Source organism: Streptopelia decaocto, assembly GCF_964273445.1.
Source record: "Streptopelia decaocto genome assembly, chromosome: 2".
NCBI classification, from domain to species: domain Eukaryota; kingdom Metazoa; phylum Chordata; class Aves; order Columbiformes; family Columbidae; genus Streptopelia; species Streptopelia decaocto.
In genome coordinates, this window is record NC_138655.1 from 162,807,793 (window position 1) to 162,819,664 (window position 11,872).

At 58.6% G+C, this 11,872-nt stretch overlaps 1 protein-coding gene across 3 annotated transcripts in view; it reads left to right on the forward strand.

Moving 5' to 3' along the window:
- Window positions 1-11,078, forward strand: part of NBEAL2 (neurobeachin like 2) — a 32,349-nt gene extending 21,271 nt beyond the window's left edge. For 2 of the 3 annotated variants that reach the window (XM_082043883.1, XM_082043884.1), the window contains 26 exons: window positions 804-941; window positions 1,025-1,330; window positions 1,522-1,671; window positions 3,235-3,392; window positions 3,474-3,598; window positions 3,721-3,841; window positions 3,927-4,084; window positions 4,305-4,438; window positions 4,533-4,640; window positions 5,549-5,644; window positions 5,724-5,848; window positions 5,932-6,072; window positions 6,151-6,281; window positions 6,713-6,822; window positions 6,933-7,050; window positions 7,122-7,219; window positions 7,306-7,422; window positions 7,511-7,600; window positions 7,710-7,819; window positions 7,900-8,072; window positions 8,342-8,436; window positions 8,534-8,650; window positions 8,727-8,888; window positions 8,963-9,111; window positions 9,207-9,342; window positions 10,629-11,078. In XM_082043883.1, coding sequence (XP_081900009.1) covers window positions 804-941; window positions 1,025-1,330; window positions 1,522-1,671; window positions 3,235-3,392; window positions 3,474-3,598; window positions 3,721-3,841; window positions 3,927-4,084; window positions 4,305-4,438; window positions 4,533-4,640; window positions 5,549-5,644; window positions 5,724-5,848; window positions 5,932-6,072; window positions 6,151-6,281; window positions 6,713-6,822; window positions 6,933-7,050; window positions 7,122-7,219; window positions 7,306-7,422; window positions 7,511-7,600; window positions 7,710-7,819; window positions 7,900-8,072; window positions 8,342-8,436; window positions 8,534-8,650; window positions 8,727-8,888; window positions 8,963-9,111; window positions 9,207-9,342; window positions 10,629-10,733 — 3,471 coding nt within the window. In that variant the 3' untranslated portion in view covers window positions 10,734-11,078. Of the gene's footprint in view, window positions 1-803; window positions 942-1,024; window positions 1,331-1,521; window positions 1,672-3,234; window positions 3,393-3,473; window positions 3,599-3,720; window positions 3,842-3,926; window positions 4,085-4,304; window positions 4,439-4,532; window positions 4,641-5,548; window positions 5,645-5,723; window positions 5,849-5,931; window positions 6,073-6,150; window positions 6,282-6,712; window positions 6,823-6,932; window positions 7,051-7,121; window positions 7,220-7,305; window positions 7,423-7,510; window positions 7,601-7,709; window positions 7,820-7,899; window positions 8,073-8,341; window positions 8,437-8,533; window positions 8,651-8,726; window positions 8,889-8,962; window positions 9,112-9,206; window positions 9,343-10,628 lie in introns of those variants that run through there. The other variant, XR_014183179.1, reaches the window with a different exon arrangement.
- Window positions 11,079-11,872: the final 794 nt, after the last annotated feature.

Sequence of the window (11,872 nt, forward strand, 5' to 3'; positions counted from 1 at the left end):
CCTTAACCCCTAAACCTTAGTCCTAGCACTACACCCTCACCATAAACCCCAACTCTAAGCCTTAACCCTAACCCTGCACCCTTGTTGCAAAGCCCAATCCTACGCCCCAGCCCTAGCCCCTAATTCTGACCCTTAACCCCAGTCCTACAAACTTACTATAGACCCAAATCCAACACTCTAACACTATATGCTAAGATCTAACTCTAAACCCTATCCCTAACTCATGCCCTATAAATCTAACCCTAACCCTTGTTGTAAAGCCTAACCCTACACTATTGCTGTAAACCCTAATCCTGATCCTAACCCTGACCCCTAAACCTAAACTTTAAACTTAACCCTACGCCCTTATGTAAACCCAAGTACCTAGTCCTGTACCCTAAGCTTTAACCTCAAACCATAACCCTAATTCATAAACATACCTCCTAAACCCTAATCCTAAATCTTAACTCTACATCCTTGCCATAAACCTCAACCCTAGCCCCTATCTTGTACCCTTGTTCTAACCCTTAACCCTAACCCCAGTCCTAATCCTTAACCCCAACCCTACACCATTGCCATAGACCCAGCCCTAAGCCCCAGCTCATAACCCTGCCCATACTCTGATTAGTTTGTTATTAGGGTTATGGGTTGGGCTCTACCCTACCCCTAAACCATAATCCTGACCCTACCCATAACCTAAGCCCATCCCAAGCAAAGCTGAGGGTGGCTGGCTGGTGGGGACAGCCCTGGTGGCTTTGCTCCCAGCCAGCTGCAGAGGTGGGGGGGTGTGTGGCTGGGTGGGGGGCTCACCGTGTCCCCCCCAGATCTACGAGGGGGTGAGCAGTCTGCTGGACAAGCTGGGCGTCTGGTACCACCTGGCCAACGGCACCTCCGACCTCAAGGAGATGGCCCAGACGGGTCTACGCATCCTCGTGGGCTACATCATGCTGCAGGACCCCCAGGTGGGTCAGCCCTTCCCGGATGAGACCCCAGCGCTCCGGGACAAGGCAAGTGACCCCATCTGATGTCCCATGTGTCCCCCCAGCTGCACTCGCTGGCGTACGTGAAGCTGCACAGCCTGTTGCAAACCACTTCGGCCCCCAAAAAAGATGAGGCTTGCTACCTTCTGGGCAAGCTGGAGACCCCTCTGCGACGCTCACTGGACGCCAAGTCTGAGACCTTCTCCTGGTTGATGCCCATCGTCCGTACGCTCATGGACCAGTGCTACGAGACCCTCCAGCTGCAGCTCTTCCTGCCCTCGCTGCCCCCCACCAATGGCAGCCCCACTTTCTACGAGGACTTCCAGCTCTTCTGCACCACCCCTGAGTGGAGGGGCTTCATCGAGAAGCACGTGGGTGTCACAGGACGTCACCATTGGGAGAAGCCCTTCCTAGGCTTAGAGATGGGTCCACACTGTGGCGGGGTCCCCATGTCACCACCGGCTTGGGACAGGCTGTAGGGGTGACCTGCAGGAAAGGGATGATGGTTGGTGGGTCCCAAGCTCTGCAAACACCTTCCATCTCATCCTGGTTCTCTCGGCAGGTGCAGCCCACCATGGCCCAGTTTGAGATGGACACCTTCGCCAAGAGCCACGACCACATGTCCAATTTCTGGAACGCCTGTTACGATGCCATGATGAGCAGCTCCCAGCGGCGGGAGCAGGAGAAGGCAGCCAGCCGCAAGATGTTCCAGGTACTGTCTGCTCCTCACCCGTGGGACATTACCCTGGGGATTTGCTTCTCATCCTGGGGACAGGCTCGTCACCCAGGGGATGTGCTCCTAGCTCTGGGGATGTCATCCTAGAGGTGTGCTCCTCTCCCTGGGTATATTAACTTTGAGGATGTGCTCTTCATCCTGAGGATGTCATCCTGGAGATATCATCCTTACCCTGGGGACATGGTCCTCGGGATGTGCTCCTCATCCCAGGGGTGTGCTTGTCAACTCAGAGATGTTTTTTCAGGGATATGCTCCTGGATGTGATCCAGGGACATAATCCTGGGGATGTGCTCCTCACCCCAATGATGTCATCGTTTGGGACATGCTCCTCACTCTGAGGATGTCACCCTAGGGACATGCTCCTCACCCTGGGGACAGTTCTGGGCCCCTCAGTTGTCCAGTTCTGGGCCCCTCAGTTCCAGAAGGACAGGGAACTGCTGGAGAGAGTCAAGCGTAGGGCAACAAAGAGCATCTCCCTTATGAAGAAAGGCTGAGGGAGCTGGGTCTCTTTAGTTTGGAGGAGACTAAGGGGGGACCTTATTAATGTCTATAAGTATATAAAAGGTGAGTGCCATGAGGATGGAGCCAGGCTCTTCTCAGTGGCAAACAATGATAGGACAAGGGGTAATGGGATCAAGCTGGAACACAAGAGGTTCCACTTAAATTTGAGAAAAAACTTCTTCTCAGTGAGGGTGACGGAGCACTGGACCAGGCTGCCCAGGGGGGTTGTGGAGTCTCCTTCCCTGGAGACATTCAAAACCCACCTGGACATGTTCCTGTGTGACCTCACCTGGGCGTTCCTGCTCCAGCAGGGGGATTGGACTAGGTGATCTTCTGAGGTCCCTTCCAATTCCAAACATACTGTGATACTGTGTGATTAATCCTGGGGGTGTGACCTTCATTCTGGGAATGTCGTCATGGAGAGATCCTCCTGACTCTGGGGACATCTGCCTCAGGATGTGCTCCTCATCCTGGGGACATCATTCTGGGGATATGCTCCTCATCTCAGGGACATCATCCTGGGAATATTCTTATCATCCCAAGGACATCACCCAGGGGACAGACTCCTCTCTCTGGGACTGTCATCCTAGGGACATCTTCCTTGCCCCAGGGACATGCTTCTTACCGTGGGGACATAATTCCTGGGGATATGCTGTTCATCCCAGAGATGTCATCCTGGGGACATACTCCTTACCCTGGGGACATTGTTCTGGGAATGTGCTCCTCATCCCAGGAACATCATCCCAAGGTTGTGCTCATCATCCTGGGGACATCATCATGTGAATATGCTCCTCACGCTGGGGACATGCTCTTTATCCCAGAAACGTCATCCTGGGGTTGTACTCATCATTCCAGAAACGTCATCCTGGGGTTGTACTCGTCATTCCAGAAACATCATCCTGGGCTTGTGCTCATCATTCTGGGGACATCATACCAGAGATGTGCTCCTCACCCCATATGCATCATCTGGGGATGTTCTCCTTACCCTGGGTATGTCACCAGCCCTATTGTCTCTTCACTGTCCTGCTCCCTTGGCAGGAGCTGGTTCTGGAGCCGGCGGCGAAGCGTTCCAAGGCAGAAAACACCCGTCACGCCAACGTTCTCAAGCAAGCCAACAACTACCACAGCACCGTGCTGAAACAGTGGAGGTCCCTGTGCCGCCTTCTCACCTCACCCCGCTCCACCTGGGCTGACCGGTGAGCTCCCACCTCAGTCCCTGGGGAGGGGGGACACATCTGGGGGTCCTCGGGGGTGCCTGACACTCCACCTGCCCCCAGGAACCCACCAGAGGTTCGCTGGAAGCTCTCAAGTGCTGAGACCTACTCACGGATGAGGCTGAAGCTGGTGCCCAACCTCAATTTTGACCAACACTTGGAGGCCAGCGCCCTACGGGACAACTTGGGTGAGACCTATGGGAGCTGTCATGGACCCTCTTGGGGTAGGGGTGGGACAGGGGACCTTAGCAGGACTCATCCCCCAGCTGTGGGTGGCTCGGGGTGTCTGTTGACCCCCTCCTCATTCTAGGAGCCGACCACCTCCACAACCCTGCTGAGTCTCTCCCACTTGCTATGGCCAAGGAGGCCAAGGTGAGCGAGTTGGAGGATGACCAACTGGCCGAGGAGGACCTCCCCGTCCTGGACAACCAGTGAGTGTCCCCATCCCCTACCAGGGCACAGACTTTCCTAGCTGGGGATGTCACCGGGGTCTCCTCACCCCGCTGTGTCACCCAGGGCTGAGCCCAAGGAACAGAACCAGCGGGAGAAGCTGGTGGTCTCAGAGGACTGCGAGCTCATCACAACAGTGGCCGTTGTCCCCGGCCGCCTGGAGGTGACAACCCAGCACGTCTACTTCTATGATGGCAGCAGCGAGAAGGAGGAGACGGAGGGAGGTAACAGCATGTGCTCCTCGGGGCATCCCTGCAACAAGGCAGGGTGAGGAACCCCCAATCTATCCCATCTCCTCAAGAAGCCCATCTCACCATGTACTAGTCGCTTTTGGGGTGGGCTCCTCCCAACCCCAGGGTGATGCTGGTCCCATCCCTACCTCAGGATTTAGGTTCTGGGGGGATGGTGACACCCACAATGTTGTGTGTCTCCTCATCTCGACAGGGATCGGTTACGACTTCAAGCGCCCCTTGTCCCACCTGCGCGAGGTCCACCTGCGCCGCTACAACCTGCGCCGCTCCGCGCTCGAGCTCTTCTTCATCGACCAGGCCAACTACTTCCTCAACTTCAGGAAAAAGGTGGTGGCACCCTTTCCTCTCACCTGGAACCCCCCAGGGGCCGTGACACCACCCAGGCTCTGACCACTCCATGTCCTCCTGCCTGTCACCCTAGGTGAGGAACAAGGTCTACTCCTGCATCCTTGGCCTCCGTCCTCCCAACCAGATCTACTTTGGCAGCCGATCACCCCAGGAGCTGCTGAAGGCCTCAGGACTCACCCAGGTATTGCTTCCCCCTTGCCCACCCCATGTCTCCCCTTCCCAGATGGTGTGATGGAGGGTGCCAGCATGGGATGGAGATGGCCATGGGAGCAGGGATGGTCATGGAGTGGGGGTGGCCATGGGACACAAGATGGCTATGGGACTGGAGATGGACATGGTTTGGGGGCAGCCATGGGAACAGGGCTGGTCTGAGAGCAGGGATGGCCATGGTTGTGGGATAGAGGTGGCCATGGAACCAAGGATGGCTGTGTGGTGGCTATGGGATGAGAGATGGCTGTGGGACCAGGGATGGCCATGGGACCAGAAATGGTCATGGGATGAGGATGGCTGTGGGACCAGGGATGGTGATGAGGTGGCCATGGGACCAAGGATGGCTGTGTGGTGGCTATGGGACGAGAGATGGCTGTGGGACCAGGGATGGCCATGGGACCAGAAATGGTGATGGGATGAGGATGGCTGTAGGACCAGGGATGGTGATGAGGTGGCCATGGGACCAGAGACGGATGCAGGGTGAGGACAGCCATGAGATTAGGGATGGCTGTGGGACCAAAGATGGCCATAGGATGGGGATGGCCAAGGGATCAGGGATGGTTGTGGGATGGGGATGGCCAAGGGATCAGGGATGGTTGTGGGATGGGGATGGCCATGGGACCTGGGATGGTTGTGGGACCAGGGATGGCTGTGAGGTGGTGACAGCCATGGGACCAGAGATGGCTGTGGGACCAGCGATGGCCATGGGACCAAGGATGGTCGTGAGGCGGGAACTGCCACAGGACTGGGGATGACCATGGGACCAGGGGATGGTCTGGGACCAGGAATGACCACAGGATGGGGACAGCCATGGGGTGGGTGTCTCTGTCCCCTCTCCTGCCCCACCAGCCCACCTCAACCTCCCTCCCTTCACCCCAGAAATGGGTCCTGCGGGAGATCTCCAACTTCGAGTACCTCATGCAGCTGAACACCATCGCGGGCCGCACCTACAACGACCTCTCCCAGTACCCCGTGGTGAGCCCCACATCCACCCCACCCTCCCCTTAGTGAGCCCAGGTCCCGCCCAGCCTCACCCACCTCCCACCCCACCCAGTTCCCCTGGATCCTGCGGGATTACGTCTCGGAGACCCTCGACCTCACTGACCCAGCCGTGTTTCGGGACCTCTCCAAACCCATTGGGGTGGCCAATGAGCGGCACGCCCGGGACGTGAAGGAGAAGTGAGTTACCCCCAAAACGAGGGATGGGGGACATGGGGAGTGCCTGGCCAGGTCCTGGTGGACCTCAATACCTCTCCCGCAAGGTACGAGAGCTTCGAGGACCCCACGGGCACGGTGGACAAGTTCCACTACGGCACACACTACTCCAACGCGGCGGGCGTCATGCACTACCTGATCCGCACCGAACCCTTCACCACCCTCCACATCCAGCTGCAGAGCGGCAGGTGGGCGCCCAGCGAGGACATCCCGGAGAGGGGACATCAAGGGGGATGAGGGGGCTCCAACCAGTCCTGTGCCACCAGGTTTGACTGCTCAGACCGGCAGTTCCACTCGGTGCCAGCGGCGTGGCAAGCCCGCATGGAGAACCCCGTGGACGTCAAGGAGCTCATCCCCGAGTTCTTCTACTTCCCTGAGTTCCTGGAGAACCAGAACGGTAAAGGAACACCCATCATGTTGGAGGGTGTTGGGTTCTTCTAGAGGGTGTTGTGCTCTGCTTCTAAGTAACAAGCGATAAGACGAGAGGAAATGGCTTCAAGTTGCGCCAGGGGAGGTTGAGGTTGGATCTTGGGAACAATTTCTTCCCCAAAGGGCTGTTGGGCATTGGAACAGGCTGCCCAGGGCAGTGCTGGAGTCACCATCCCTGGAGGGCTGGACAGACGGACATGAGGTTCTCAGGACATGGGGCAGTGCCAGGGGTGGGGGAACGGTTGGACTCAATGAGCTTGAGGGTCTTTTCCAATCAAAAGAATTCTGTGATTCTATGATCATCCCCACCATGGGGACAGCACCCATGGGGTCACAGCAGGAGTTGGTGTCCCTCACCCAGGGGTTGGTGTCCCTCACTCCTGCCTGCCCTGCCCACAGGTTTTGACCTGGGTTGCCTGCAGCTCTCCAACGAGAAGGTGGGCGACGTGGTGCTGCCCCGGTGGGCGCGCTCCCGCGAGGACTTCATCTACCAGCACCGCAAAGCCCTGGTGAGATGGTGGAACCCATCCCAACTTCTCCTCCACTCCCATCCCTGGTGGGGTTGTTATGGAGTGCAGTACGTGTTCCTGGTTCCCCCTGATGCCTGATCCTTGGCCAGGAGTCAGAGTATGTCTCAGCCCACTTGCACGAGTGGATTGACCTCATTTTTGGCTACAAGCAACGAGGTCCAGCCGCTGTGGAAGCCCTCAATGTCTTCTACTACTGCACCTACGAGGGTGAGGCGTGGGGCAGGGAGGTTTGGGGGGCACCCCCACAGTGGTTCCCCCATGACCATCCCCATCCCCAGGGGCCGTGGACCTGGACGCCATCGCCGACGAGACGCAGCGGAAGGCTCTGGAGGGCATCATCAGCAACTTTGGGCAGACGCCATGCCAGCTGCTCAAGGTAGCTCATAGATGTGTCGCCCCCAAAAAATAGCCCCTTTTGGGGGGGTCACCCGCCTTCTTATGGGCCCCCTCCCGCGCCCCCAGGAGCCCCACCCTGCCCGGCTGTCGGCAGAGAGCGCTGCCCGCAGGCTGGCCCGCCTGGACACCCGCTCGCCCAACGTCTTCGAGAACCTGGACCAGCTCAAGTCCTTCTTTGTGGAGGTGAGGACAACCCCGAGAGGTCCCTGGATGGGATTTAGGAGGGTGCTGGTGACCAGAAGGGTGCCCACCCGTTGATGTGTCCCCATAGGGCATCAGCGATGGGGTGGCCCTGGTGCAAGCTGTGGTCCCCAAGAACCAGGCACACTCCTTCATCACTCAGGGATCACCCGATGTCCTGGTGAGTGTGGGGAAACTGAGGCACGGGTGAATGCTACTGGCCCAGAGGGACCAGGACCCAAACCCTGGGTGATGGGAGCTGTGTCACCTCCATCTGCGTCTCTGCCCAGGTCACCGTGAGTGCCAACGGCTTGTTGGGGACGCACAACTGGTTGCCCTATGACAAGAACATCTCCAACTACTTCAGCTTCACCAAAGACCCCACGGTCTCCAATGCAAAGTGAGTCCCTGGGGATGGGCCCTGGAGGTGCCACCAGCCCACCCATGGCTCTGCCACTGTCCCTTGTCCCTTCCCGCCAGGACCCAACGCTTCCTGCAAGGTCCCTTTGCCCCTGGCGCGGATCTCTGCTCCCGCACGCTGGCTGTGTCCCCTGATGGGAAACTGCTCTTCAGCGGGGGACATTGGGACAACAGTCTTCGTGTCACCTCGCTGGCCAAAGGGAAAGTGGTTGGACACATCACCCGGCACATAGGTACGTTCTCCTCTCATAATGATGATGATGAAGGTCTGATGATGCCCCAGTGGGTTTGTAGGACCATGATGGGGGCAAGGGACATGGGACCAGTCAGGGGACATCTCCCAGTGTCCCACATCTTGTGGCCATGGTCCAAGCTCCATTGCAGAGCCAGGGTGGGGTTAGGGTGAGCAGCATCTCCATACCCCAAAACACATCTTGGTGTTGTGGTACCAAGAATGGTAGGATGGGGCCAGCAGCTCATAGTGTCCCTCTGGGTGTCACAGACATTGTCACCTGCCTGTCACTCGACCTCTGCGGCATCTACCTCATTTCTGGGTCCCGGGACACCACCTGCATGGTGTGGCAGGTCCTCCAGCAGGTAGGGGCTTGACCCTTACCCCAGTGCTCCAACCTGCGGGGAGCTCATGGTGGGCGCTGCCACCAGGTCGCTGAGGTCCCCATGTCCCCAACACCAGGGTGGCTTTTCCAGCGGTTTGGGTCCCAAACCCGTCCAGGTCCTGTACGGCCACGACGCCGAGGTGACGTGCGTGGCCATCAGCACCGAGCTGGACATGGCGGTGTCGGGCTCCAAGGTGAGCTGAGACAGTGGGGTGGGTGGTGAGATGGGCGGTGCCACCATCGTCACCCCATGTTCCCATCCTCCCATAGGATGGCACCATCATCATCCACACCATCCGCCGGGGTCTCTTCATCCGCTCCCTGCGGCCGCCCGGTGAGACGTCACCGCCCGCCGTCCTCTCCCACCTGGCCGTGGGGCCAGAGGGACAGGTGGTCGCCCAGACCACTGTGGGTCAACGAGCCTGCTTGAAGGTATGGCCGGCTGTCCCCGTGTCCCCCTCCTTGTCACCGTCAGCCATGTGTGTGTCCCCCTCCTTGTCTTTCAGGACAGGTTTGGGCTGCACCTCTACTCGGTCAACGGGAAGCACCTCTCCTCCGTCCCGCTGGACGAGGAGGTGACGGCCATGTGCTTGACGGAGGAGTTTGTGGTGTTGGGGACCATGCAGTGCGGGCTGGAGATCCGTGACCTCCAGAGGTGAGGGTTGTCACCCACCTTGTCCCCCCCCAGTCACCCCATTGGGTGCCCAAGGTGTTCAAGTGGTCCCATCCCACCACTCGTTCTTCTCGCAGCCTCAGGGCGGTCGTGCCCCCCGTGCCCATGCGGGTGCCCATCCACAGCGTGTCCGTCACCAAGGAGAAGAGTCACATCTTGGTGGGGTTGGAGGATGGCAAGCTCATCGTGGTGGGGGCTGGGCAGCCCACTGAGGTGAGCAAGGACGCCACAGGCCAGGTGGTGGTGGGGCTGGGGGTGGTCATGGCTTGGTGTCCACTGGATGCTGCTGGGCTGGGGACCTCTGCTTGTCCTCCTTGGTCTCCAGAGCAGAGGGGGCAGAGGTGGGATGGGGTGGGGAAGGGGATGTGGGAAAGGGAGAGGATGGGGATGGAAAGGAGGAAGAGATGGAGACAGGGAAGGAGGTGGAGGTGGACATGGGGAAGGAGATGGACATGGGGAAGGGGATGGAGGTGTAGGTGGTGATGGAGGTGGAGATAGGGATGAAGATGGAGCTAGGGAAGGGGATGAAGATAAGAAAGGACATGGAGGTGGTGGTGGTGGAGATGGAGATAAAGAAGAGGATGAAGATAAGGAGATGGAGATGGAGAAGGATATGGAGGTGGAGATGGAGACAGGGAAGGGGATGGAGGTGAACATGCTGGTAGAGATAGAGATAGGGATGGAGAAGAGGCTGTGGGTGGATGGTGATGAGGGGTTGGGCAGGGGCTGGGGGTGCAGATGGGGAAGGGGATGGCGATGGGAGAAGTGGGGGTGTTGGAAGGTGATGGGGGTGAGTGTGGGTGGAGAAAAGTGTGAGGTTTGGAAGGTGATGATGATGAGGAAGAGGCTGGGGGTGATGGGTATTTGGAAGGGGAGAAGGAGATTTGGAAGGGGATGGAGATGGAGAAGTAGATGGACATCTGGCAGGGGCTGGAGATCTGGAAGGGGATGAGGATGATGATGCACAGGGGGCTGGGGATGATGATGCACAAGGGGCTGGAGATCTGGAAGGGGATGAGGATGACGATGGAGAAGGGGATGAGGGTCTGGAAGGGATGAGGAGGATGATGGAGAAGAGGATGGAGATCTGGAAGGGGATGAGGATGGAGAGGCAATGGAGATCTGGAAGGGGATGAAGATGATGATGGAGAAGGGGATGGAGATCTGGAGGGGGATGAAGATGATGATGGAGAAGGGGATGGAGATCTGGAGGGGGATGAAGATGATGAAGAAGGGGATGGAGATCTGGAGGGGGATGAAGATGATGGAGAAGGGGATGGAGATCTGGGGGGGGATGAAGATGATGATGGAGAAGGGGATGGAGATCTGGAGGGGGATGAAGATGATGATGAAGATCTGGGAGGGAATGAGGATGATGATGGAGATCTGGGAGGGGATGAGGATGAGATGGAGAGGAGGATGGAGATCTGGAAGGCTGTGGGGACATGGGATGGGGACAGGGGCATGAAGTGGGTGCTCACCCCCCATCTCACCCCCAGGTGCGGCCGGGCCAGTTCCACCGCCGGCTCTGGCGTTCCACGCGCCGAATCTCCCAGGTCTCAGCCGGCGAGACCGAGTACAACCCCCCCGAGGGCAGGTCCTAACCCACCCCCACTCCCCTGGGGAGCCCTGGAGATGGGGATCCCCCACACCCCACAAATCCGGGGGATCGGGGAGCCCCGTGCTGCCCCGTGCCCGTGGCCTTATCCAGCCCCCGCTGGGGGGGAGCAGAATCGTGCGTGTGTCCCCCTCCATTTAAGGGGTGACGAGGCCGAGGAGGAGGCGGGGGGACCCCTCGCTGGGAAGGGGGGTGCCGCGTGTCCCCCCCGCCGTGCCCGCTGGCCAGGAGCCGGTCGGGGCGTCGTGTGTGTGTCCCCCCCGCGGTTTTTCTATCCGTTTTTAGATCTTTTACAGAAAAAAAGAGAAAGAATTAAAAATAATATATCTATGGGAAATCACTGTGTGCGAGGCCCTTGTGTGCCCCGCGCTGGGCGGGGGGTTGTGCAGCCGAGCGTCACGAGTGGGGGGGTCTCAGCAGCCGTGCGCCCACGTGTCGCAAGTGTGGGGGTCTCAGTAGCTGTACCCACACGTGTCACAAGTTGGGGGGTCTCAGCAGTCGTGTCACAAGCATTGGGGGGGATCTCAGCAGCCATGCACCCATGTCATGAGTGTGGGGGGGCTCAGCAGCCATGTACCTACATATCATGAGTGGGAGGGGGGGTCTCAGCAGCCCTCTACCCCCATGTCACAAGTGGGGTGGTCTCAGTAGCTGTACCCACATGTGTCACAAGTTGGGAGGTCGCAGTAGTTGTACCCACATGTGTCATGAGCATGGGAGGTCTCAGCAGCCATGTGTCCCCATGTCACAAGTTGGGGGGGTCTCAGTAGTTGTACCCACATGTGTCATGAGCATGGGAGGTCTCAGCAGCCAGGCACGTGTGTTACAAGTAGGGGGTCTCAGTAGCTGTACCCCCACATGTCACAAGTGGAGGGGTCTCAGCAGCTATGCACCCATGTCATGAGTAAGGGGGGGCTCAGCAGGTGTACCCATGTGTCATGAGTGGGGGGGCTCAACAGCCATGTGTCATGAGTTTTGGGGTCTCAGCAGCCATGTACCTACATATCATGAGTGGGAGGGGGGGTCTCAGCAGCCGTGCACCCCCATGTCACGGGCATGGGAGGTCTCAGTAGCTGGACCAATGTCATGAGTGTGGGGGGGCGCTCAGCAGCCATGTACCCCCAT